Source organism: Castor canadensis, chromosome 1, assembly GCF_047511655.1.
Source record: "Castor canadensis chromosome 1, mCasCan1.hap1v2, whole genome shotgun sequence".
In the NCBI taxonomy this organism is placed as follows: domain Eukaryota; kingdom Metazoa; phylum Chordata; class Mammalia; order Rodentia; family Castoridae; genus Castor; species Castor canadensis.
In genome coordinates, this window is record NC_133386.1 from 140230418 (window position 1) to 140257743 (window position 27326).

Consider the following 27326-nt stretch of genomic DNA (forward strand, 5'->3'; position numbering starts at 1 on the left):
TAGACCTCAAAGCTATTGAAGTGACTGGGCTAAAGTTCTGGGTCTCACAGTCATACCTGCAGCAAGGCAGTATCTTCATTATTTCCAGTGGTTTTGAGATATGAAACAGCCTTATATTTTAGTCCAGACATCAACTTTTAGTCCAGCCATTCATTAATTACTTTAAGGAAATGTTTACTTTCTGCTAGTGCTCTGCCAGATACTTTAAGAAGAACTGGATGAATCATATTCTGCCCTAATAGGATAATATGAGCATTCTAGATCAGGTTTAAGCTTAATGGGAGAGCCCTTGCCTAGCATGCACAAAGCCCTAGATTTGATCTCCAGCATGGCAAGAATGACTGAATGAATATGTAAATAAATAATAAAAAATGAGTACTCTAGGTCTGGGGATATAGCTCAGTGGTAAAGTGCTTGCCTAGCATGCATGAGGTCCCAGGTTCAATCCCCAGCACTGACAAAATAAAAAAGTATCCTAAGCCAGGCATTGTTTCTCTGTAATCCTACCTACTCAGGACAGAGATCAAGGGGATATTGGTTTGAAGCCAGCCCAACCAAATAGTTTACAAGACCCTATCTCGAAAATAACCAACACATAAAAGGACTAGTGGAGTGGCTCAAGTGACAGAGCATCTGCCTAGCAGGCATGAGACCCTGAGTTCAAAGTCTAGTAACACACACACACACACACACACACACACACACACACACACGAAGTGTTCTTTTGAGGCCCACAGGGTAGCGAAGGCATCCTACAGAAGTGGTAGCATATAGTCTCTCTGCCTTTAATGAGAGGCAGAGCTTTATTTCCAGGAAAGTGGCAGAAGAGGCAATTCTAGATGGAGGAAACAACCTGAGCAAGAGTACAAAGGCTAAGATATGAAGGGTATGGTCAGGTATAGCAAGTAACCCATAAGGGGCTGAATGACAGTTACTTGTTACCTGCCTCACTGTGTACATAACAGAGTAAAGGAACTGATTGCAGGACATTTTTGTGTCCTTGGATAACCAAGGAAGACTAAGTGGGCTTTGGCTGAAGCAACATATACACTCTGAAGTCTAAGAAAGGGTGTCCCCTTCAGCCAAGGGCTAGTTGAGAACATTAACTCATTTAGTTTCTGGAGATCTGATTTGTGGGAATGGCCAACCTGGCCATCTTTTTCAAGATGATGGCCAAGAGAGAACAAACATAGTAATTTTGTTTTAGGAAATTAGCCTTGACCATACAGGTTCTTAGGGCTGGCTACCTGCTCTTTTCGGGTGTGGTATTAGCCAAATGCTGTAGATCCAGGACCCAGTCCTGAGAAGCAGCTGTAAGAAGACAACTGTGAGAAGGCAAGTCAGTGGTAGTACATTTCCTTGTCTGTGCATATGTATAACTTGACAAGCACCTGAGCTAATATCTTAATACAGGTGGATCTATACCTTTTGAAAGTGTAAAATGGAACAACCTGGAGATTGTTCCATCTTCTTTGCTGCCTTTTAAAAGGGGCATTCTAGGATACATTTTGCTCAAGATTCATTGACAAGTTTTGAATAAATGGCACAATGAATGATGCTACTGTTTATATGAAGCTATCCTCTACGTTGATCAATGACCTATCATTCACTCGCTAACATTTATTGAGCAACTACTGTGTACCAGCATAAATGGCAGGGTTCCTGCTGTCAAGGAGTTCCATCTAAATGAGGATAGGCTTGTCAACAAATACAGTAAATGGTCAAGAACTATAGAAAATGTTATAGCTATTATATAAGTCTTTCCAGAGTTCATTTGAGGGGTACAAAGTTGGAATCCAGAAAGCTTTATGGAGAAAATAATTTTTTTTTTTTTTGCAGTGCTGGAGCTTGAACTCAGGGCCTTCACCTTGAGTCACTCTACCAGCCCTACTTTTATGAAGGGTTTTTCGAGGTAGGGTCTCGCAAACTCTGCCTGGGCTGGCTTCAAACCATGATCCTCCTGATCTGTGCCTCCTGAGTAGCTAGAATTATAGGCATGAGCCACTGGCACCCGGCTCCCCCCACCCAGTGCTGGTGTTAAAACTAAGGGCCTTGTTCTTGCGGGCACTCTACCACTTGAGCTATACGCCCAACCCAGTCAGGCACTTCTTTTTTTTTTTTTTTTTTTTGGTGGCAGTGGGGTTTGAACTCAGGGCCTCGGGCTTGCTAGACAGGTGCTCTTATAGCTTGAGCCACTCTACCAGTGGAGAAAATTATTCATGAATTGAGTCTTGAAAGATGAGAAGTGGCCTAATTAACTCTAACTATTGATAACTTACAACCCTCTGTATATACCAGCAAGAACACTTATACAGAATTGTTCTCAACAGTAAAGGCTACACTACTTTTGCAAAGGCTTTCCTCTGTCACTCACCAAGAAGGAGAGGCCTTAGCAGTCATCCTTAGTCTTCTAAGATATGTTATCAGGCTGCTATATATTCTACATCAAAGTAGAATTTACCATATCTGAAAGAATGTAGCCAGGTGTGGTGGTACATACCTGTACTCTCAATACTTGGAGGCTGAGGCAGGAGGATCATGAGTTCAAGGCTAGCTTGGGCTATATAGTGAAACCATGAGAGAGAGAGAGAGAGAGAGAGAGAGAGAGAGAGAGAGAGAGAGAGAGAGAGAGAGAGAGAGAAAGAGAAAGAATGAATCAGCATAGGAGCCAGAATCCTGGGAGGAACCCTATTGGAGTGGGTTAGACTGGTACTAAGACATTGGCATTTTTCTCCTAGGCTCATTTCATACAGCCCATGTGCTGTGTATGATCTAACATAGGGGAGGTCAGAGGTTAGCAGGAAAACTGTTCCTGAGATAAGCAGAGCAAAGATACTAAAGCTAAAAATATACTGCACATCAGATGGGATAACTGTAATGATAACAACAATTATACTTTTTAAAAATGGAAAATAATTAATGTTGATAAGGATGTGAAAAATTAGAATCCTTATATATTGCTGGGAGGAATGTAAAATGGTTCAGTTACTGTTAAAAATAGTCAGTGGTTTTTCAAACCCACAACCCAGAAATTGCATGCCTAAGTATATATCGAAAGAATTGAAACAGGTACTCAAACAAGTATATGTTTACACATGTTCATAGCAGCACTCAACACAAGAGCCAAAAGGTGGAAAAAGCTCATATGTCCTTTGACAGATGAATGGATAGATAATTTGTGTCATATACATGGAAGTGAATTATTCAACCATAAAATGGAATGAAGTTCTGACAAATGCTGCAAGGTAGATACCTAGAAAACATTATGCTAAGTAAAAGACCCAGACACAAGAGGTCGTGTATTGTGTGCTTTCACTTATATAAAATACCCAGAGTAGATAAATCCATTGACATATCCTAGAGACAGAATTCAGACTGATGGAGAAGAGGGAATGAGGAGAAACTGCTTAATGGGTAAGAAATTTTATTTTGGAGGCATAGAAATGTTTTGGAACTAGATAGAGTTGGTGATTATATAGTATTATGAATGTACTATAAGCCTCTGAATTGCTCACTTTAACATGGCTAATTTTGTATCATATACATGCAAGGGAATGTGTTATTGCCTTACATTATTTAAAAAAAAACCTAAGCAACAAAAGGATAGATAAATTGGATTCATCAAAATTAGAAAGCTTTGTGCTACAAAATGAAGACAATCCACAGAACAGAGAAAGTATTTGCAAACATTTTTCTGACAAAGCTCTACTCTCCAGGACACATAAATAATTTCTAAAATTCGACAATAAAAAGGACAACCCAATTAAAATGAGTTAAGGGTTTCAATATGTATATTTCTCCATGACTAATATGCACATGAAATGATAGTTAACATCATTCATCATCAGGGAAATGCAAATCAAGATCATAATGAGGTAATCATATCTTACCTACTAGAATGGTTATAATCAAAATGACAGACAAGCATTGGTGAGGATGCATAGAAAGTAGAATATTAGTCAAAAGTGGAACAACCCAAATATCTATCAACTGATGAATAAAAAAATAAATATTGTATATGCATTCAATAGAATAATAATCATTGGCCATGAGAAGGATGAAGTACTGATAAGTGTTAAAGCATGAATGAAACTTGAAAACTTTACCTTAAACGAAAGAAGTCAGCCCCAACAGATCACATAGTATGGTTTTATGATTTTGCTTATAATGAAATATCCAGAATAGGCATATCCATAGAGACAGAAGTAAATTAGTGGTGGTTTCCAAAGCTGGGTGGTTTGGAAATGGGAAGTGACTGCTAATAGATATGGGATTTCTTTTTGGAATAATGTTCTAGCATTAATTGTGCTGACGATCGCGCAACCTTGAGAATATAGTAAAACTGTTGACTTGTACGTTTTAAAAGAGAGAATTTAAGAATTTTAGAGTCTTAAACTTAAAAGCTCTTACTACCTCTCTCATTCAAGAGCTGGGTGTATTCCTGGAAGCTAAGATTTTGGTAGCCAACAGCTGTTCTGATGGCAAATGTTTTTACATTTTCCTACTTATATTTGTTAAAGGAAAAATTTGAAAATTGACAGCTGGGTCTGAGGAAAATATCAGGAAGCTCTTTGCTAGGAGACTTCTGCAGGGTAGGACTATGCCTTCTCGATGCCTGCAAAGAGTCCTTTGATCCGTGCCCTTAAGGCTCTCTTTTCCTCTGTGACCATGGACTGAAATCCCTACTTCATTGCTGCTCTCTGTTCAATACCCATATAAGACTTGGAGTGACTGTGCTGGTGCTGCCCTGTGTTCTGACCCGGCTGGGTGGGCACAGATACTCAGGCCTCACCATAAGTGGACAAACAGGCCAGGCACCAGTGGTTCACATCTGTAATCCCAGCTACTCAGGAGGCAGAGATCAGGAGGATTATGATTGGAAGCAAGCTCCAAGCAAATAGTTTGTGAGACCCTATCTCAAAAAAAAAAACCATTACAAAAAGGACTGGTGGAGTGGCTCAGGTGGTAAAGCACTGGCCTAGCAAGCATAAGGCCCTGAGTTCAAACCCCAGTGCCACCAAAAAGAAAAAACAAAGAAGAAGAAGAAAAATGTGAGTAAACAGCCCAGACAACCTCAGCCAGTTATAGCTGCCAGCCATGGCCATGTTGACCCTTGACCAACTCTCATGTAAATCCTGCCAATTGGCCTGAGGCTTAAGAAATCTCAAATCAAAGGTTTGTCATGTAGTAGCCTAGAAGGCCTGAGGATGGAGCAGGTGCCATCTGGCCACAGCAGCCTCAGAGCTTGGGAAGAGGAAAAGGTCAGATCAGCTTCATCTCAGGGTCTGTTTTCTGACAGTGGAAGGCATACTCAGTCTTCCCTACATGAGGAGTATATTTTAGCTATATTATCCACTTTTTATTTCTTTTAGCAAAAACAAGATATAAAGAGTTTTGGCTTTGATCAAAAAAGAAGAAAAATACAAGTTTCAGTTTTGAAACCAAGCAGACTAGCCCTGTCATTTAGTAGCTTTGTGATGTTGGACACATTTCTAATGTTCTCTGTGACTCAATTCCCTTAAATAAATGGTAGCTACTATTTCTAGAGTGTGCCTACTGTGTCCTGGGCTAGGGGTTAGTGTGCCCTTTGTAATTTTAGTAGAAATATTGAGAAGGATGCTGATAGAGAGATCTGTTGAGGTTGGGGGTAGTTGTGAAGAAGAAAAGGCTAGTCTCAGCCAGGCACAGGTGGCTCATGCCTGTAATCTTAGCTACTTGGGAGACAGAGCCCCAGGCAAATAGTTCCGAGACCCTATCTCAATAAAACCCAAGTGGCTCAAATGGTAGAGTGCCTGCCTTAGAAGCATTGAAGCCCCGAGTTCAAACCCCAGTACCATTAAAGAGAGAGAGAGAGAGAGAGAGAGAGAGAGAGAGAGAGAGAGAGAGAGAGAGAGAGAGCAGGAGTGGTTATCTCTCTGGCAGAGCTTACTCTGGTCTCTGAAGCTGTATCCTTAACTTCTCTCTGCTCCTGCTCACCCATCAAGTTTTCTCCAGGATGTTTTTCTACCCTCTTTTCAAGCATGCTCAACTTTTCTTCCTTATTCTTCTCTGGAAACCCACAGCCTTTTGTACTTGCTTTCTTTAAAGTCTATTCCCCTGTCTTTTTCCCTTTAAACTGGGCTCCTTAAGGTCAAAGACAGCACTGTCCATCTGCCATCAACATTCAGCTTAAGACTCAGGAGTGTAGGTACCAGGAGATGAATGCTAGAAGGAGACTCACCTTTCCAGATATGAGTGAAGGGACTTGGGAGAGGAATCTTGTGTGGGGTTCAGCTCAAGGTGCCATTGATGGACCTCACAATTTCTATATACTTCTCCAGCTCCTTCCTTTTCCTCAAATGGCACATCCACATTCTTAATTGCCTCCTGGATATATCCATCTGAATATTTTCAAGATACCTCAAAGCACTTTAATTTTTACCTATGCATTCTGTTTCTTCAGCAGTTCTGTGATAACACTTTTTATAGTTGAGGAAACTGAGGTCCAGACAGGAAAAGTGAATTTCACAACACATTGGAGCAGAGGCTAGCATAGAATCCGGACATTCTAACTCTTAGTGTGGGATACTTGCTATGACGGTACACAAATTTCTGTATTTGAGGCTTTATATTTAACTTTAAAGACCTGGCCATTTGGGCATTACTGCTCTGATAGCAATACCATAGTTTCTCCAGTCTGGACAAGGTAGAATAAAGGTCTGAATGAAATAGGTAGGCCCAATCTGCGTGCATACTTTTAAGAAACTTTGAAGTGTTGGAAGTTATAAGAGGAGGGTGCTCATTTCATAGTCTTATTTGATCGAAGTATCTTGGACTTTTGTTATGAATGTAAAGAGTGGTCTGGGGGTGTGGCTCAAGTGGTAGAGTATCTGTCTGTCTTGAAGTGTGAGGCCCTGAGTTCAAACCCCAGTACTTCCAAAAAAAGCGAAGGAAGGAAGGAAGGGGGAAAGGAAGGAAGAAAGAAAAAGAAAAAAAAAAAGAATGTAAAGGGAAATGTGGATATTGAGAAACCCCACGAAACCAAGATTGAAAGTCCTTAACAAGTAGGAAAAACAAAGAATACCTAAGGCTCTGGTAGAGGCTATGCAGGAACAAGTGTGTTCCTAAAAGAAAGGCAACTCTCTTTGCTGCATGACTATTTTCTCTTGCAATCTGAAAGTCAGGAGAATGAAGACATAAGTGTGGCTGGAAGTGTAGGCCTACCAGGAGGCTGGAGAATGGCTATTAGTGGACTTTCAGGTTTCTCTTGAGAGCCTGGCATAAACATGTATAGGACATGGCTGCTACCCTGAACTTTAGTAACTCCTGTCCCTTGGATGAAAATAGGGTATATAGTTTGTCTTTGATCCCATACCATCCCCACGTTCTACTGCTCAGTTTTTCAATGAGGAGCTATGAGTCTAACCCTTTCTGTCAAACCATGGGCCTCAGCTTGGTGGCTCTACTTGGGTACTTTTTTTTTTTTAAATCATATTGCTGTATTAGGAGTACATTGTGACATTTATAAAAGTTCTTACAATATATCATAGTTAAATTCACCCCCTCCATTATTCTCCTTTATCCCCCTCCCTCCATTCCTGTAATAGTTTACCTGGGTCCTTTTGGATTTCCATCAATCCATGTCCATACCTGCCAGTAGGATCTTGCCAGTCCAACCTTCTCACCCCCTATCTGAGAGCAACCTGCTATGCACAGAGAGGCATTAGCTGTGGTTTAACTCTCCCCCCCCTGCCTTTTTTTTTTCTTTCCCTGACTTCCACATCTGTGGCTTCTGTGAGCCCACAGTATAACCCAGACAGGCTGCAGCAACAGCAGGAGAGGTTTTGTAACTTGAAAAAGGCAACAGAAAGGTCTTATGATGCCCCCTTCAAGTCTTCTGTGCTATGACCCAGAGCTCAGATCTGGGATACTAGGAAAAATGCCAGGCTCCAGGGGTGCCCTTCTCCTGGTTGCCTAAGTTCTTGGGAAAGTGGTTTTTGCTTTTTATCTTCGGTGGTGTTCCTTGTTTAGCATTTAAAATTTTCTCTGGAGACTGGGCATAGCTTTAAACCCCATCTTGGTAGGTGAAACTCCAGGACTTCACTAACTTATTACCAGGAATTCTCTGGTAGTAGATCTGTCCCTCAGTTCCTGGCCTGGTATAATGTCTCATATATACCAATGTCTCCATTTTTTTGTTTTTACAGAGAAAAATTTTATTTTGTCTCACAGTTTCAGAAGTTTCAGTTCATGATAGGCTGGTTTCATGTTTCTGGGTCTGTGGGGAGGCAGTTCATCATTGGGGGAAGGGCATAGTAGAACAAAGCTGTTCAATTCATAGCAGAACAAAGCTGTTCAATTCATAGCAGCCAGGAAGCAATCTCTTGATTACCCTATACCAATCTCTCCCCTCTACCCCAGGCTTGAGCTCAGGGCCTCATGCTTGCTAGGCAGGCAGTTTACCACTTGAACCACTCCACCAGCCCAAATACATTGTAGGAATTACGGGTTTGGTTCCATGTTCTGCTCTACTGTGTAATGGAGGCCAATTGGGTACTTTAATTTGTTATTTATTTATGGCAGTATAGGGCCTTACATTTGCTAGGTAGGCATTCTACCACTTGAGCCATACCCCCAGTCCTCCTATACAAATCTCTTTATGTTATTCCTGTTCTACCTGATCTCTGGTTTGAGCCTTACCCTAGAATTATTCTTCATAGATTGAGACTTCTCTTAGACCTTTACCTGATCTGGTCTTTAGACCTTGGCCTAGCAGTTCAGGATACCTAATTCCTATAGTAACTTTAGTCCCATAGAAAACCCTGGGTTTTAGTGAAATTGCTTTGTACCTTTTATACCAGCCATCTCCTTTGCCTTAGCATTGCTTACCCTGTATGATGAAAGCTACTGTGTTTGGGTATGTGGACGTAACCCATCCCAGACGTGGCTGCCTGAATTGAGCAGGCACTGTTATCTCCTTTTCACTGCATCTTAGAGAAGTATAAGTAAATAAGCCTCCAGTATTACTCTCAGGCCTCTTATTCTTTCCAAACTAGACTTTGAGTAATAGAGGGTTAGGCCCAGAAATTACTATGATAATATGTGGCAAGTGTATGTCTAAGAAGAGAAGTGGATTTCTCTTAAGTAGAAGGGTGTGTTTTTTAGGGGAGTTATCATGGAGGAGGAGATGCAGTGAATTTACAAGAGTAAGTGTGCTGTGGGCACCCTGACTCATTATGCCCTCCCCTCTCTGGCAGTGACTCGTCATAATCACCTCAAGGACTTCATGCTGGTGGTGTCTATTGTCATTGGTGTGGGTGGCTGCTGGTTTGCCTATATCCAAAACCGATACTCTAAGGAGCACATGAAGAAGATGATGAAGGATTTGGAAGGGTTACACCGAGCTGAGCAGAGTCTACATGACCTTCAAGAACGGTAAGACCCTGGCCCTTCCCCACAGCCCTGCTGCCAACAGGTGGCTCCCACTTGGGAGACCTGAGACCATGCTAATATACCTGCCAGCACTATAATTTCCTTCTAGCACTGTTCTGGGAGCCCCACTTCCTGCCATTTCAGTTGCCCTGGGCAGTTATATCTCCTGAAGAGAAGGTTGTTTCTATCTTTTTTTTTCTCTGAGCTTCATGGGGAGAAATAAGTAGCTGTCCAGACAGAGGTCTTGAGCTTCCCTGGTTGGATGGCTTGTTAGAAGTCATTCTGTCCTTTGTCCTGGGTCTAAACTACTTCCTTTCCCATATAAATAGATATAGTTAACTGTTTTCTACTGTTCCCCCCCAAAAAGTCATAAATCTTCCTACTGCCCTTGGTTCTTTCCCATACAGAGTCTAAACTTCCTAAGTACTGATGTGGTTTGGGGTCAGTCCTTTCCTTTCTAGCAGGAAGAATTATGAGGAGGTCCTCATCTGTAACATGATGGGCTTGAATGTTCTAAGAGAACAATTCTAGCTCTGATAGTCTGGGATTCTATCAAAAATGATTTTAAAAGATTTAGCTGTGAAAAGAAGATGTCAGTCTGTCAGTCCATTCCTGTACTCCTGACATTTTAGGAGGCAGATCTGTGCTGGCAATTGTAAGGAATGTGCTGCTCCTGGGACAACAAAACACATAAAGGGCACTGACGGCAACACTTAATGCAGTCTCATTGGCAGCTATGGCATAAGAACTATACAGAGTAGAAAGATACACATTTGGGAGCTGAGGGGATGTGGGATTATTAAGAGCTGCCCTTGAAAGATGGGTAGGGATTTCCTGGGTGTTCAGGTAGAGTATATGGTGGGGCTAGATTTCTGGGACCTTGAGACACTGAGAGGTTTAGTAGGATGACAAAGGCAGTGGAGAGTCAAGCAGGTTTTGGGGGTGTGTTTTGTTTTTGAGAAGGGGGAGGCCTATTTCACGACTGTCTTTTAGAAAATGACTGCCAGCTTGGGGACTTCAATTGGAAAGTCTTTGCAGAAATCTCTGTAAAAAGAAAATGAAGGCTGTTTTTTGTTTGTTTATTTTTTTTGTGGTGGTAGTTGTTATTTTTAAATGATAGATACCTTTTCTTTGGAGGGGTGGGAAAAGGATTTCTTATGAGCCAGGTACTTTTTAAGTATTTAAATGAATTATTGCATTTAGTCACCACAACCCTTTAAAGTAGGTACTGTTATCCCTATTTTACAGTTGAGGAAATGAGGGCTCAGAGAGGGTACGTGTTTTGCTGAGGGTTACATTTCAGTAAGTAGTGACCTAGGAATTTTGATGCTTCTAGGGTAGCAGCCTTACCAGATTCATTTCTAATAGGCTGAGATTTTAGGGGGTAAGAAGTGGCTGTTTTCTAAGCTGATTCCTAACTACTCTGCTGGGCCCCTTGTTTCGAAACCCTTTGCCAAGTAGGGGCTAACTACTGCTGTCTGGACAATCCCCATACTTCATTTGTCTGAAAAACATGTACTGTTTTCATTCCAAAGACAAAAGAATCTAGGCAGGAGGCATTCCAAGTTAGGGGATAAAACTAAGCTCCCAGCCCTTCTTTGTTCCCAAGGCCTCCTGAGCTTAATGAACTCCATGGGACTTAGAAGAAGGCAGACAACCCTCCCCCACAGGCTTACACATATGCACACTTATACCTTCTGACATTGTACAAAGCTCACATGCCATCTTGTCCCTCATTTGTATAGACCTTTCCTCTCAACTACCACAGAGCTTCATTTACAGAGTTCCTGATATTTTATGTGAATAAATGTAATGCTACATGTACATTCCAGTTAGGATTTTGCTGGGTTTCACAATTAATTCTTTGAGGCAGGCAGGAATTTTGATTCCAATTTTGCTGTCAAGGAACAGGCAAAACTTGAGTGTAGTCTCACAAAGTGATTAGAACAGCCTAGACTTGGAATCATGCTGCCTAATTTTCTTCCTTGTACTGCTATTGATTGTTGCCTTAGAGTAGGACAATGCTTGATTGTACATTTATTTGGTCATTTCTGTATCCAACAATATTTACTGATCTCCATCTTCATTAGACTCTGTTGAAAAGTATGAAGGTGGGTCAGGCTCAGTTCTACTTTAGAGGAGTTCCCTATTATAGGCGACAGACGTATCATAGTATTGGCTTTTCTGAAGAGGTTGCTTTCAGAGAGGACAATAGTTCAGTGAAGAATTGAAATTTCTTGCAGTTGGGTTATGGAACAAGATACAAGGGAAGGAGATGAGGGCCAGAAATGGCGCCTCTGATTTTTTTTTTTAAACTCTACTAATAGCGCCATCTGGTGTACATCTCAAGGAGGATCAACTCCTTTTCTCTCCAGGGGCAAGACAGAAGGTTGCAGGAAGTGTGTAGCCTACATTTCTTCTCTTCCTTCCCTTCTTGTCTATCACATCTTTTGAGGCCTTAGCCACTGACAACTCTAGACTTGGTGTTTTTAAAAAGTTTAGTTCTGTTTCTGTCTTTTCTTTTTCATCATCTTAATTAACTCAGTGGTCCATGATTTTCTCTGTGGGTTCTTCTTGTTCTAGATTCTGTCTTTACTATTCTATACCTCAGTTCTAAACCTATATCTTTTCTCTCCCTCCCTCCCTTCCTTCTTTTCTTCCTTCCTTCCCTCTACTTCCTTTCCTCTCCTCCCTTCCATCTCCTCCCTTCCCCTCCCCTCCTCTCCTCTCCTTATGCTGGAGTTAGACCCAAGGTCTCGTGCATGCTAGGTAAGCACTGTACTGCTGAGCTATACCCATAGTCCCTGTCCTCTTCATCATCCTTACACCTTCCTATCCTAATAACTTATGGTTCTTACAAAAGTAAGAAGACTGGACAGTAGTTCCTACCTTATTCCTTTTCCTTTTCAGGGGGATTAATCAACTTTTGCTCTTTCTTCTGGGTGTATTCTAGGCACCCCTTTTCCTAATTCCTTTCAGGCAGAGTGGATTTTTCCATCCTTTGGCCTCACACAATATTATCTTTATCTTTATTGTAAAACTTGCCAGACTGTAGACAGTTATCAGATTACTTGTCTTCATTGGACTAGGTCATTTACTCCTAGTGAGAGGGTCAATTTTCTTATTTATATCCACATATTTAGAACTTAGCATACGCCTTGACATTTGGCAGGCACTCGATGAACTTGGTGAATGAATGGATGAATGAATTAATAAATTAACAGATATGTTAAGGAAAGAAAGGAGGACAGAAGGAGGCTTGTTTAGATGGAAGGTGCCTTGTTAGTGAGCAGAAGGAATAAATGAGTGAGTATAAGGGTAGATTTCTATTATAACTGTTGCCCTTGAAGTATTACTTTCTATGGGAGATATCTTGGAAAGGAACTCTGGGCCTGTTGCAACAGCGAATATCCCAAGCCTTGCCCAGCCCAGCCCCTTTGGCATGAATTTCATTTTTCCATGCTTTTGGAAATAGGTACTCAGAAGTCTAAAACATCCAGTTCAATAATTCCTTTCTCTTCTTTCTCTGTCCTACCACTATCTCAGATGTACTTTAGCCATTGGGTTTTTCCTGGATTTTGCTGAGCTTGCAGAGTTTTTTATATTTATTGAACCTTACAGATTACTCAATATGAGGGGAATAATTATGGAATTTGAAGTCACACAGATTTGAATTCTAGTCTTGGTCCCTCCTATAAGTTACTTCCCCTCTCCTAAGCTTTCATATTTATATCTGTCCCAGGTTGATAAAGTTACCAGTATATCATTATCTAGGAGGACAAATGTGAAGTGACTTGTAAACTAGTAGTTGTTATGTTTTAGTATGTGAGATGCTTCAGGGGAGGAATTCAGATGCCTGTGAGCCTGGCTTCATGGTCTTGGTTACTGGCAGCAAAATGATGGCGAACATAAAAATTAGGGTAATGACTATGGTTTCTACTGGCCTTGAGCTAGCTCAGAGCTAGCTCAGAGCTAGCTCTACCTCAGCAGAGTAGGAAGAATATATGCTGAGAACTAGTGCTTTCATTTCTTCCTTGTTGCCATGACTCATGGCCTGGCCTCCTCCAGCTCCCTTCATCACCCCTTTCTCCCCTAGGCTGCATAAGGCCCAGGAGGAGCACCGCACAGTGGAGGTAGAAAAGGTTCATTTAGAGAAGAAACTGCGTGATGAGATCAACCTTGCCAAGCAGGAAGCCCAGCGCCTGAAAGAGCTGCGGGAGGGTACTGAGAATGAACGGAGCCGCCAAAAATATGCTGAGGAAGAGTTGGAGCAGGTAGGAGAGTCTATAAATTCCTAGACACCTCAGGGGTGGGTAGAGGGCAGGGGCCCAGAGTCTGACTGGAAAGTTTCATGTACGAGGGCTTCAAAATATGGCTTAAAGTCTATCTTCTAGAGTCACTAGGTCCTTACTAATAAGAGTAGTGGAAGACTGGAGGTATGGCTTAAGGGGTAGAACGCCTCCTCTGCAAGTGCAAAGCCCTAAGTCAAACCCCACTCCCACAAAAATAAAGAGTAGCAGAAAAGCTGCCAATAATGATTACCATGATTTTCAAAGAACAGTGGATAACAGGAAATAAGAGATATTTTGTTCCTTTTTTGTTGAAATACTTACATAAAATATCTAGCTAGTATACTTTTACATATGCCTTTACCTGTGCAACCACCAGCCAGATAAAGATACAGAACTTACCATACCCCAGAAAGTTCATTTGCCCCTGTACTCAATATGTCATCTATAAGGTAACTACTATCACAGCCTCTAAACCAGATTAGTTTTGCCTGATTTTGCATTTCATAAAAATGGCATTATAAATATATGCTCTTTTATGTTTGGTTTCTTTGACTGTGAGTCATCCATGTTGCGTGTAGTGATAGTTGGTTTATTTCCATTGATGGATAATAATCCATTGAGTAAGTATACTGTAATTTATTTGTCCATTCTCTCATTGGTAGATATTTGGATTGTTTGCAGTTTTTTTTGGCTTTTATGAGTAACACTACTATGAATGTTCTTACATTTATCTGTCAGTGGGTATAAACACTCATTTTTGCTGGATATATAATAATAGAGCATTTATATATTAGCTTTATTAGAAACTACCCAAATAGGGCTGGGAATGTAGCACATGATAGAATAGTTGCCTAACATGTGTAAGGCCCTGGCTTTGATTCCCAGCTACAACTGAAAGGAAGGAAGGGGAGGGCTGAGGGGGGGAAGGACAGAGACACAGAGAGAGAGAGAGACTGCCTGCCTGACTGCCAGCTTTCCAGAAAGGTTGTACCAATTAATCTATACCGCCACTAACAATATGTGAGAGTTCTAGTTGACCTGCGCTTGGTATTTTTGGTATTTTTAGACATTTCAATTTTAAACATTCTGGTAGGTATATAATGGTATTTCACTGTGGTTTTAATTTTCATTTTCCTAATATTATTGAATACTTTCTCATAAACTTATTGGCCATTTGATTTAGGGAATGTCTTCTCATTTAAGAACTTGAGTTTTCTTTCTTATTGATTTGTAAGACTTCCTTATATACTCTAAATGTGGGTCTTTTATAGTTTACATGTATAAAAATACGTAAAATATTTTCTCTCAATCTGTGGCTTACTTTTTTATTTTTAATATTGTCTTCTGATGTTTAGATGTTCTTGATTTTAATGAAATCTAACTCAATTAATTTTAAAAATAATGCTTCATGCTTTTTGGTCTGTGTTTAAAAAAAATCTTTCCCAAAAGAGAAACAAAAAAATAAGAAAACAAAACAAGGCAAAAAAATTTAAAACCAACTTTCCCTAACCCCAAGATATTTTTGTAGTCTTTCTTGAGGAACCTTTTGTTGGCAATAATGGCGCCGATAGGCTTCGGTTCTTACTGTACCCCAACACCTTTATTGTCTGACTTTTTACATTTAGGGAAATAGTTTATTTCAAATTAATTTTTATGTATGATTTGAGGTAGGGGGTCAAGGATCTTTTTGTCCCCAGATGAATATTTGTAAGATGATAGCTCAGGAATCTATTCTGTTCTTTAGCCTGTTTTTCTGTCCTTGACACTGCTTTGTCTTATTATAAGTCTCATTGTTTGGTAATGTTAAGTTATTCAGCATTTTCTTCTACAAAATGGCCAGGCTAGTGGAGGGTCATTGTATTTCCATATTACTTGTTATTCTGCTACCCCATTGTCAGGGGAAAAAAACCTGAGATTTTGATTGCATTTGCATTGACTCAATGGATCAAGTGGGGAAAATTGACATTTTGACCAAATAATTCTTCTAATTCATGAGCATAGTTTATCCCATCACCTATTTAGAACTTTTAAAATTTCTCTCAGCAATATTTTATAGTTTTTAGTACACAAGGCTTGCATTTAAAAAAATTTAGTTTTCTGTTATGACGTTTTGAGGCAGAAGATTAGGTTGATTTAAAATCTTTAGTATTTTCTAAATATATGCATATAGATTTTAGTGCTGCTTTTGCTTCATTTAATGTTTTGATATTTTATATTTTCATAATCTTTCAGTTCAATTTTATTGTGATTTTTTTTCACACATAGTTATTTAGAAGTGTTTTGCTTGATTTTCAAGCACGTTAGGAATTTTCTTGTTTTTTTCTTATTGATTTTGAGGTAAGTTTTCTGTGGTGAGAATATGTGCTATAGTTTCACTTTAAAAAAAAAACTGTTGAAGTTTAGTTTATATAAAAAGATTAAATAATGCAGCTAAAAGGCAAAAATTGTCAGACTGGATAAAAAACAAACTCCCAAATATACTGATTCATGAAACACAGAAAGGTTATAAGTAAAAGGGCAAGAAAAGATACATGATTTAAACACAAAGCAAAATAAAACAAGGATAGATATATTAATATCAGACAAAGTAGTCTTTAAAAGTAAAAAAGTATTACTAGAGACCACATGAATGTTTTGTAATGATAAATGTGTGAATTCAATGGTAATATAAAATAACCCTTAATTTGGATAACCTAATAATGTATTTAAAAAAATATAGAAAGCAGTTGCTTCTCAGCCTTTTGGCTAATATCAAATGTAAAATATACAAAGCAAGCTGGGTGTGGTGGCACACAGCTATAATCTCAGCATTCAGGAAGCTGAGGCAAAGAGGATTGCAAGTTAGAGGCCAGCCTAAGGCTACCTAGTGAGTTCAAGGCCAGCCTGAATCACATAGTGAGACCATGTCTCAAAAACAAAAGCAAAACAAAACAAAAATATGTATTTGATGATAGACAAGTTCATAATCAAATTTAGAGAGTTAAACACCCCATTCAATAATTAAAAATATGATTAATACCATTGATCTCATTGACACACATAAAACATTTAACATAACAACTGCAGAACACACATTCGTTTTAGGATTTGTAAATCCCTTAAAATATTGCTTCTGTTCTATTCTCTCCTCTCCTCTCCTGTGCTTTGGTTTGGTTATTTTATTTTGACCTAATCTCTGAGTTCTTTAATCTTGCATTCTGCTGTGAACATTCTGCTGTTTACAGAATTACTCTCAGATAATTTATTTTTCAATTCTAGAATATCTATTTTACTATTTTCAAATTCTAGTTCCCTGTCCAAAATTTGCATCTTTTCATTTGTGGTAACCATCTTTTCCTGTATTTTCTTTAACATATCAGATAGTTATTTTAAAGTACTAGTCTGGTAACTCTTTTATCTGGATCATTTATGGGGCTGCCTATTTTCCCTCTCGATTGTTTTTTATATGTGCCTGCTTCGCATGTCTAGTAACTTTTTTGTTTTTAATGGTACTGGGGCTTGAATTCAAGGCTGACACCTTGAGCCACACCACCAGCCCTTTTTTGTGATGGTTTTCTTTTCTTTTTTTTAGATACGGAACGCTTCACAAATTTGCATGTCATCCTTGTGCAGAGGCCATGCTAATCCTCTCTGTATCATTCCAATTTTAGTATATGTGATGCTGAAGCGAGCGCTGTGATGGTTTTTTTAAAGATAAGAGCTCATGAACTATTTGCCTGGCCTGGCTTTGAACTGTGATCCTCCTGATCTTTCCTCCTGAGTAGCTAGAATTACAGGTGTGAGCCACTGATGCCCTGCAAGTAACTTATTTTTATTAAATGCTAGGACAATGTGTATAAAAATAGTAGAGGCTCCAGGTGATTTTTATCTTTCATCATATGTAGGGGTCAACCTTTCTTCTGTGAGCCATGTAGGGTGAGGAAAAGGTAGATCCAGACAAGCCAAATAAAAACCTATGTCCCTTTCTGACTTTTTATTAAGAGCTGGTAGATTTCTTTCTGCTCATCCTTGAAAAACTATAAGAAAGTCAGTTGTAACACATACTAGGCTCTCTTCTCTGTGCTTTGGTGCTTTTGGTGAGCCAAGTTAAATTCTCAGCTTTCATCTAGAATCCTCCATAGACGAAAATGACTGGTAATTATCCATTCACGATAGAAAGGCTTTCCCTTTTTTTTGGAGACAAGATATACTTGTATACCCCAGAGTGGTCTTCAACTTCTGATCTTCCTGCCTCAGCCTCCTGAGTGCTAGCATGAGCCACCACACCTATTCCAGTGGTTCTCAAATTTTCTGGTCTTAAGGACCCTTTTAATCTTAAAAATTATTTACATGCTCAAGGCTCTGGGTTCCATGCCCAGGACTGCAAGAAAACAAATTAAAATGGAAAAAAACCTGGAAATATTTATTCATTTAAAATAACTATATTAAATCCCTTATCTATTAATGCAAATAACATATTTTATGAGAAGATTACCAAATTTTCCAAAATAAAGATAATTTAATGAAAAAAGTAACTTATTAGAGTTCTGCAAATCTTTTTAGCCTGCTAGATTCTTCTGTGTGTCTATGTACAGTCTGTTTAATTTCAAATATCATGTTGCCTCTTGGAGGACAGTTCAGTTGTGAGAGAAAGGGGGTGAAAGAGGTGGTTAATGTCTTACTATTATTATGAAAATAGTTTTGACCTGATGGATGCTCTGGAAGGTCTTGGGGACACCTGTGGTTCCCTGGATCACTTAGTGAACTGTAGATCTAGTCCTAATTGCTTCCATAGCTCTCTGATATTTTGGAAACTCAATTTTCATAATTTATATAACTTTTTCTAGATGTTATATTGATTCTTGTACCATGACCTAGTACCTACTGGGAAGGGGAAGTCAGATAACAGTTTAAAATATATACATCAGTGTTTATGAACTTTGGCTGCATATTGGAATGACTTAAGATTTTAATTAATTAATTAATTTAGTTTGTTTGAGACAGGGTCTCAAAATGTAGGCCAGGCTGGTCTAGAATTTACTATTTACTATATAGCTAGCTCAGCCTGGCCTCAAACTAAGATCTTCCTGCCTCTGCCTCACAAGTACTGGGATTACAGGTATGCACCACCATGCCCAGCTTTTTATAAGCTTTTAACACCCTAGATCACTGAAATCAGAATTTCTGGGTTAGAGCCCAGATATCAATATTTTTACAGTTTCTTATGTGATTTCATTATGTGACAGGTTGAGAGTCATAGCCATAGAATAAAATAATAGGACCAGTGAACTCTGACTTACCAGTCTTCTTTTCCTGTATGCATTTGTTACTTATGTGTGGCAATATGTGTCTGTCTCTGTCTCCGATCTCCCTCATCTCCTGTTTTATAATTATTTCTCTCATTAGACAAAATTTTTGAGCCTGGTGGACCAGATCGTTTGTCTGCCTCTCTTATCATCACACTCCCCTCAATTTACTATCCTTTTTTCTCTTCTCTATCCATTTTTCTCTTCTTAGATTATCTTGTTCCTTTAACTACTTTTAATATTGAACTTGATCATAAATTTTCAGACTTGGTATATTTGTCTCTAAGGTATCTGTTCTTCATTTTAAGTCTATAAAACCAGGAGTGGACCATTTTATACTTTCAAGAAGCATAAATCAAGTGAAGATTGGTGCTTTCATCAGTTCTCAAACAAAGATGTTCTGTTATTAGCTAAAGCCCTCCTGGTGTAGTTTAGACTGTGGAAAGGACAGGCTTTCTGTGGAATATATGTCTTAGTGACTGAAGTTGGGGATAATGAGACTGCTCTCAATTCTTGTTTGTTTTCTTTTTCTTTTTTTTTTTCCTCTCAATTGTTGTTCTTTGGATTCTGACTACCTGAAAGTCAGTGTCTAGATGAGGTAGTTGGGGTGCCTGCCTATCAAGCCTGAGGCTGTGATTTCAAACACCAGTGCCACACACACACACACACACACACACACACACACACACAAAAAAGCACAATAGAGGGAGAGTTGGGAATCACTTATACTAATGGGATGGGTGAGATAATAAGGAATCCAATGCATACAATGTTTTTCACACTAATCACAGGTCTTTCACACTTGAGTGCTTTGTGTCTGTCTTCTTCATTGTGTACATAAAGAAGGTTTCTGCTATATATATTGGTCTTTTCATGTGTTGGCCTCTGTTGGCAATGCCAGTGTTGGGTATGGGCATACTCATTGTCTTCCCACCTTGTAGAGAGTACTTTTCAAAGCTTACCCATCTTGTTCACCGATAGAACCATAGACACAGTGTCTGGACTAGAGGAGTCTCTGGAGAGCATTCAGGCCAATACCCTTCTGGAGTAGGAGTCATTTTTGAGGTCTTTCTAACATTATTTGTCATATACCTCCCATGACAGAAAGTCCTCTTTCTCCTGAGATCAGTCTGTTACTGATGATTTGGATTTTCATGAGAGAAAGTCCTACACCACACTGAATTAATAAGATCTGCAGATCTAACCAGGTATCAGAACCAGATTTCCAGCCAAATGTCCTTTCTGCTACATTGTGATGTCTCAAAGTCCATGCACAGGCCCCAGCTCTCAGTAAGATCATCCACTAGCTGATCTCTTCATGAAGAGATCATGGAAAAATTGCTGAGACTGACTACGTGACCTGCAGAGTCAGCTGATGTGATATAAAATAGTGCCTAGACTGGGAGCAAAAAAATCTCAATTTGAATTCTGGTTGACATTGTTGACAATGTGACCTTAAGGAGGTTTCTTTCCTTCTCTGAGCTTGCTTCCTTATATATGAAATACAGAAAACAATCCTTGCCCTATCTCCCTACTTGTAAATCAGATAGGGTCTCTGAACTCTGAAGCATCATACAGAGGTGCTGGAAAGGGTTAAGCCATGTCCCCAGTCCTGGAGAGGGTCTTAGTATCAATAAACTGATTCACATCCTCTTGTCTGTATAGGTTCGGGAGGCCTTGAGGAAAGCAGAGAAGGAACTGGAATCACACAGCTCATGGTATGCTCCAGAGGCCCTTCAGAAGTGGCTGCAGCTGACACACGAGGTAGAGGTGCAGTACTACAACATCAAGAAGCAAAATGCTGAAAAGCAGCTACTGGTGGCCAAAGAAGGGGTGAGACCTACCCTTCTGCCTGTTTCTTTCCTCCCTGCCCGACTCCTTTTTACCTGCCCTTCTTCCTCTTCTCTGCCACATCTTGCCCTTCCTTTTGGGCCAAGAGATATCCTGGTGGTGGGTTCTGTTTCTTTTCCTAGTGTACATCTTCTGATAATATCCTCAAGCTTCTGGAAAGGATGAAGCCAGTGAAATGCTCTGTTAGCCTCAGGCTGCCATGGAGACAGAGGTTCTCCTGGGGCTAGATAGGGGAACCCTTTTCTTCTCCATTTCCTTAATTCTTCCCTCCTCTCTCCCCTGCCTTTCTTTTCCCTTCCTTTTCTTTTCCTCAGCCTAAGTTGTACTAAGAGGAGGGGAACCCAGCCACAGGAGACTTTTCTCATTTCATCCAACCTCTAATCCCTGCTCTCTTTAAGCTGGGGGCCTCATCTTTGCAGGCTGAGAAGATAAAAAAGAAGAGAAACACACTCTTTGGTACCTTCCATGTGGCTCACAGCTCTTCCCTGGATGATGTAGATCATAAAATCCTAACAGCTAAGTAAGTAATACCTGTTATCAACTTGGGCAACATCCTCAGAATTTGAGGACGTATAAGATGTATTATAAGGCCTCTAACCCTAATTCTGTTTTCTTACTGGTGTAGTGACATCCCTGGTCTCTTGCCCCTAGCCCTGATCCAGCACCACCTTACTGTGTTTTTTATTCACACATATTTCCCCAACTTGTTCCTCTGAGAAGAAGCCTCATTTTTACTGGGGCTCCCACCCCATCCATATCTGCAGTTTTCTTTTGTTTGTCTTCAGGCAAGCACTGAGTGAGGTGACGGCAGCACTGAGGGAGCGCCTGCACCGCTGGCAGCAGATTGAGATCCTCTGTGGCTTCCAGATTGTCAATAACCCTGGCATCCACTCCCTAGTGGCTGCCCTCAACATAGACCCCAGCTGGATGGGCAGTACACGCCCCAACCCTGCCCACTTCATCATGACTGACGACGTGGATGACATGGATGAGGAGATTGTGTCACCTCTGTCCATGCAGTGTAGGTGACCTCTTTGGTAGAAATGAGGGAAGTAGTTTTTGATGTACAGTTGAGAAGTCTATGGCCTCTGCTGGACTTAGCACATGGGGTAGATAACCAGGAAAAGTTAACTTCTGACTTTAGTTAATAAAGCATAATTCACATGAGGACATTCTTTCTGGTGTCGTTTTGGTAGTTTTTCCTTGCTATGTGCTCTATCCTTCTAGGTCTATTGTGTTAAATATGTCTTCCTTCGCTCTTAGTTTTTCTGTTTGTTCTCCATTCACCCCCCTTACTATCTACCTTTATAAAAAATAATTTCCTTTAGAGATTTTTGATTCACAATGTAATTCATTTTGAGAATTTATTGCATTTATTTTCATTTAAGTTCTTTATTCTTAATTGTTAAAGTAGATGACTACTCCCTGCCTTTTTATGTGAAGCCCCATGTAGTGATCTAGCCCTAAAGCCTCCAAACTGGAAAACATTCTTGCCCAGAAGGGAGCTCCTGCACAGCATGGTTGGCTCTCTATCTGAGCTCTTAGACCTCCACATCCTCTATTCTGGGTCTTCCCTCTCTCCTCTCTCCTCTGCAATTGATGACAGCTAAGTATAGCAGAAATGAGGACATTGTGTGGAAATCCTTTAGTGAATAAGGAAACATTTTCTTAAGTGGCTCACGGTTGAATTTTTTTTTGACTGAGAGGTTATTTTAAGTAAATAGAATAGGCCTTATGGTAAAACTGTTGTCTGGGCCTGTATCCTACCAGTGCAAAGGAGATGGCAGAAATCCAGGGCTAGTTTAGAGGGTGCAGGGGCCCTTTCAGAAGGCTGGATTCCCACTCCAGACAAATTTATTTGTAAATTTTTTCAATAGTACTTTGCTCCTGGCCAAGCTTCTTTGTCTCCTTGATCTACTATCTTGTTAGGTCTTTAACCAAAGGCCTAACAGAGTTTGGATCACTGACAGGCAAAGCTGCTTATTGACCTTAAGGTTCCTATGTCCCAGGAAGGGAGGAACCTTCATTAACCCTGACCTACCCACCCCCTACTGCCAGTCTTTCCCATATCCTATTGATGGGCAGGCTGAAGCCCTTCATAAATCAGATTCTCTTCTCCTTTTGGCCTGGCTGTTGACCCTAGATGCTGCCTGGCTGATGGGGCGTAGGTTCAGTGACCGCTCTCTCTGCTCTACATCCGCCGGCTCGGATGATCAGTCCCTCTGGAAATACCCGGGTTTGAGGAGCCCCACTGGGGCTTTTGTTTTTCCAACTTTTGGGACTAAACAACACTCCTATCCCATGTGCCACTTCTCCTGCCTGCCTCACACCCTTGCCTGCTCCCTCTATCCCCTCAGCACTATCTTTACTAACTGCAAGAAGGGGTTCTGGGGTGAGAAGAATCAGCCTGCTTAGCCAAGGGCTGGAGAGAGAGCATCCATGGCGATAGAAGGCTTAGGATTTTCCCTTCAACTCAGCTACACAGATGTTCTTCCAGCTGAGCTGGGAAGAAAAGAGGCAAGGAAATGCCACCCTTCTTTTTTTTCATATTTCTCCTCTTTCCTCCCTATTTTCTCTACTTTCTTTTTCTCTCTTTTCCTTCCTACTATGGGGTTCCTCTTCCTCTTTATTCTCCCTTTCTTGCCTTGAAAACCATCGGCTGTAGAAACACTACCTCTCAACTCCATCACAAGAGAACTGAGTTTTCTCTCTGGGGGCCCTTCCAGGGCTTCTTGTAACCTGTGCCTTTTCCCATCATTAAGGAGAAAGCTGAGTATCCATTTACCAGGGTAGAGGGACAAAGATCTGCATTCTGTTTTCAGATAGAGCTAGGATTGAGCCCAAGGAGATGCTATTGCACATTTCTAGATTACCTTGTGCCCAGCATTGATCCAGGAACTGGATTATTGTTGTTTACATGCATGTTAGAGGAAATTTGGGAAATAAAAAGGGTAAATAATAGCATAAAAAAGACATCCATAGTTCTACCATAGTTGAGTACCTATTCTTTTAGTCTTTTGTCTGTGAAAAATTTTAAAATGTAGTTAAGATAATGAAAACCACTACCATTGATTGCCATGACCTGTGACAGGTACTTTGCAAACATTATCTTGAAGTTTCAGAATAATCTGCAGGGTTTTACACATTATGACCTAAATTGGAATATAAGTTGCTCAAAGTCACAGCTAGAAGTAGAAAGGTCTGGTTTTAAACTCTTGTGTTTTATATTCCAAAGCTTGCAGTTATTACATATAATTTTATATCCTTTTTCTTCCCCTAAGCAATTTAATAGGCATTTTTCCATATTCTTAAAATCTTTTTATAAGCATCATTTTTAATATCTTTATAGTTTCCCAGCAAGTGGATGTGTTACCATTTTTCCTTTGTCCCACCTTTTATACAATTTTCATATAATTTATCTAAATTTTATATATACAATTTAAACAGTTTTCATGGATTTATTAAGAATGATCCAATGAACATATTTGTGTAAGTCCTTGTCTAATATTTTATTATTTTCTAATATTAGCTTTCTGAAAAGGCTGGTTCTTAGTGCTCCCAGACGTTGCCCTAAATCCCTGTTCTACCCTGCCCTGCCTGTGTCCCCCACTAACTGCCTTGCTACCTCCCTTTATAGTGACATTGACCCTAGGTCTCCTTCCGTTGAAGTTGCCACTAAAACTATCCAGGCACCTCATCTTCAATTTCCCACCCTTTCAGGTTCCCTGGTGGGAGGTTTCTGGGAGGCGGTGCCCCTTTCTCCAGATTGGGCATCAAAGTCCCAGAGAGGTCTCCAGCAGGTGTTTCTCTATGGGTATCTGCTTGTCTGCAGCCCAAAATAGGGTGACCCTTCCTCATACTTTCTTCACTCTTCTTGCAGCCCCCAGCCTGCAGAGCAGTGTCCGGCAGCGCCTGACGGAGCCACAGCATGGCCTGGGATCTCAGAGGTTGGTAGAGGGCGAGGCTGGCCACTTCTTGACAAGCCGGGTATCTCTGCGGCGAATGCGCAGTCTTTCATCTGGACAGTCTTTCAGTTCTGAAGGCCACGGGACCAGCCCTCCATCTGCCTCTGCTTCTTCTTCCTGCTCCTCTTCCACCACCACCACCACCACCATCACCACCACCACCACCACCACCACAACCACCACTACCACCACCACCATCACCACCGTCCATGTCCACCCTGTTTATTACCACCACAGCACTTCCTTTTTCCTCCAGATGGATCCCTACCCTGACCCACCCCCTTCTGACAGCACCGCTGTGATGCCTGGGCATTCAGAGAGCTTAGGGTATCAGCTGTCTCTCTTTCTTCCTTCCCTTTCTTCTGCTTTTACCTTGGCCTCTGCCTGCCGCCTGCTGCTTGGTCACCTCTCAGGGGAGGGGAGGTGGTGGTTTGCGAGGGGGAATCTTCTTGTCCTTTCCTTTTCCAGCTCTGGGATTCCTTTTTAAGGTCAGCCTAATTTCCCACACCTTTCTCCCCTTCTTGTTTGGGGTTTGCTGACTAAAAATGAATAACAACCCTCTTTTCTCATGACCTATAGCACTTTTGCCTAAACTATCCACTTTTCGATCAGTTATCTCAGTAGGGATTCCTACTTCCTTTACTCCTTCAGCAAATACTTATTGATGTTCACTCTGTGCTAAATTCTGCTGAGCATGGGAATTCATAGACGATTCGATACAATCCTAGTCATTATGAACTTCATTCTGGTCTGGGACAAGTTCACACATAATTATAAAACAATTTGATAAGTGCTATGGGGTATTGAGGAAGGAGTGACTAACAGTGTGTACCTGGGTGGACCACTTCACAAAAGAGATGACATTTGTGCTAACATCCTGTTCAGGGAAAGGAGAAAGTGTTCTAGATACAGGAAACATGTGCAGAGGCATGGAGGTACAAGAGCATATGATATATTTGTAATTAAAATATTGGATATGTATTGGTGGGAAGGAGAAGTAGATGAGGTTAGGGTCCATAGGGCTAAGTGTCTTTATCCTTTAGGGGAGATAGAGACCTACAAAAGGGTTTCTAAAAGAAAGTGTATCAGTCATATTTGCATTTTAGAAATAAAATGTTAGTGGCTTGTGTATAAGAAGGAAGGAGACTATAGGAATCTGGGTTATTGCAGTACACCACTAGGGAAAGTAATAAGGTGTTGGAATGGAAAGGAGATAATAACTGGCTGCAAAGGTGAAAAGAAAGGGAAGAATCTAGTAAGACACATAGGTTTCTAGCTTGAGTGATGGAATGGGTGTAGTATCTTCATGGAATTAGAGTATAGAGGAGGGGACACAGGTTTGGGAATTTTGGAGAAGAAAAGTTGGGCAGACATTAAAATACTCATTTTCAGAGTAGGAAGTTAAGGTTCTGAAAGGCTAAGTAATTTTATCAGGTCCCATAGTTAATTAGGAACAGAGCACAAACTGGAATTTGGCTTTCCATTCCAGGACACTCTGTTGGATATTTTTGTCCTGCAAGGTCTCAATAAGAGAACTGAAAAAGAATTGGTACAAGGCTTTCTCTTTTAGTCTGGTCTGGCAGCTACAGGGACCTTCCCTGCTAATACCACAAGATGACAGGCTAGATCAGAGGTAGTAGCCTTGACCTCACCTAGAACAAACTTAGGGTACCTTCAGAAAGTTCTCCCCTCAAATTGGGGAGGTAGCTCAGTGGTATAGCACTTCCTTAAAATGTCCAAGACCCGCTGGGCTGATGGAGTGGCTCAAGCAGTACAGCGTCTGCTAACAAGCCTGAGGCTCTGTGTTCAAACCCCAGTACCACCAAAAAAATAAAACAAAACAAAACAAAAAAACCCCAAACCGACAAAACAAACAAACAAACAAAGGCCCTGGGTTTGACCCCTAGTATTGCAAAACAAAAAAACAAACAGGGAAAAAAAAATCCAAAAGTCTCCCCTGTCCCCCTGCCCTGGAAATACCAAGTACCTCTCATCTTTGAAATTGTGACCACAGCTCAGTCCTGGCTTATGGGCCTCAGTCTGCTGACTCTGTTGTTTTCTTTTTGTTCTGCCTCCCTTTGGATATGCATCTCTCTAGCTCTGTCCCTTGAGCTGCTGGATGGTTATTCTTGAGGGCTATTCCTTTCTCTTCAACAAAGGAACTGTCCTCACTAGGATTATTACCCAGCAGAGCTTCCCATCTTCACTGTCATCCTCATTTTCATCCAGAAGCCTAGGAAGGGAGACTACCCCTCCTAATACAGATGGAAAGAACTGAATTGGGTTGGGGAAACTAGAGGATATTGTGAATCTCATGCTTCAAGACATAAGTGGAGGGCAGTGGGGAGGAAGGGTGGGCAGCTACCTGCATCCACCTGGCTTGTTCACTACTTAATTTTCTTTTGCATCATGCACCAGAGGATCATCTCTAAAGGCAAACAGGCTCTCTAGTAAGGTTAGTAACTTGGGATGGGAGTCCAAGGCAGCTCAGCCTTTGGGGAGGGACACCCTGGATTGAGAGT

The 27326-nt window shown here is 40.7% G+C and overlaps 1 protein-coding gene and 1 non-coding gene across 7 annotated transcripts in view; one reads left to right on the top strand and one right to left on the bottom strand.

The window, feature by feature from the left end:
* Positions 1–27326, top strand: part of Stim1 (stromal interaction molecule 1) — a 205105-nt gene that overhangs the window by 173322 nt on the left and 4457 nt on the right. For 2 of the 6 annotated variants that reach the window (XM_074084285.1, XM_074084279.1), the window contains exons 6-11: positions 9237–9414; positions 13508–13685; positions 20654–20821; positions 21259–21359; positions 21625–21860; positions 24720–25131. In XM_074084285.1, the coding sequence (XP_073940386.1) occupies positions 9237–9414; positions 13508–13685; positions 20654–20821; positions 21259–21359; positions 21625–21860; positions 24720–25131 (1273 nt within the window). Of the gene's footprint in view, positions 1–9236; positions 9415–13507; positions 13686–20653; positions 20822–21258; positions 21360–21624; positions 21861–22982; positions 23076–24719; positions 25132–27222; positions 27260–27326 lie in introns of all 6 variants that reach the window. The other 4 variants (XM_074084299.1, XM_074084291.1, XM_074084304.1 and 1 more) reach the window with 4 other exon arrangements.
* LOC141416166 (U6 spliceosomal RNA) lies at positions 17271–17377 on the bottom strand. Its single transcript, XR_012441010.1, has one exon. It is a non-coding gene; the product is annotated as a U6 spliceosomal RNA (small nuclear RNA).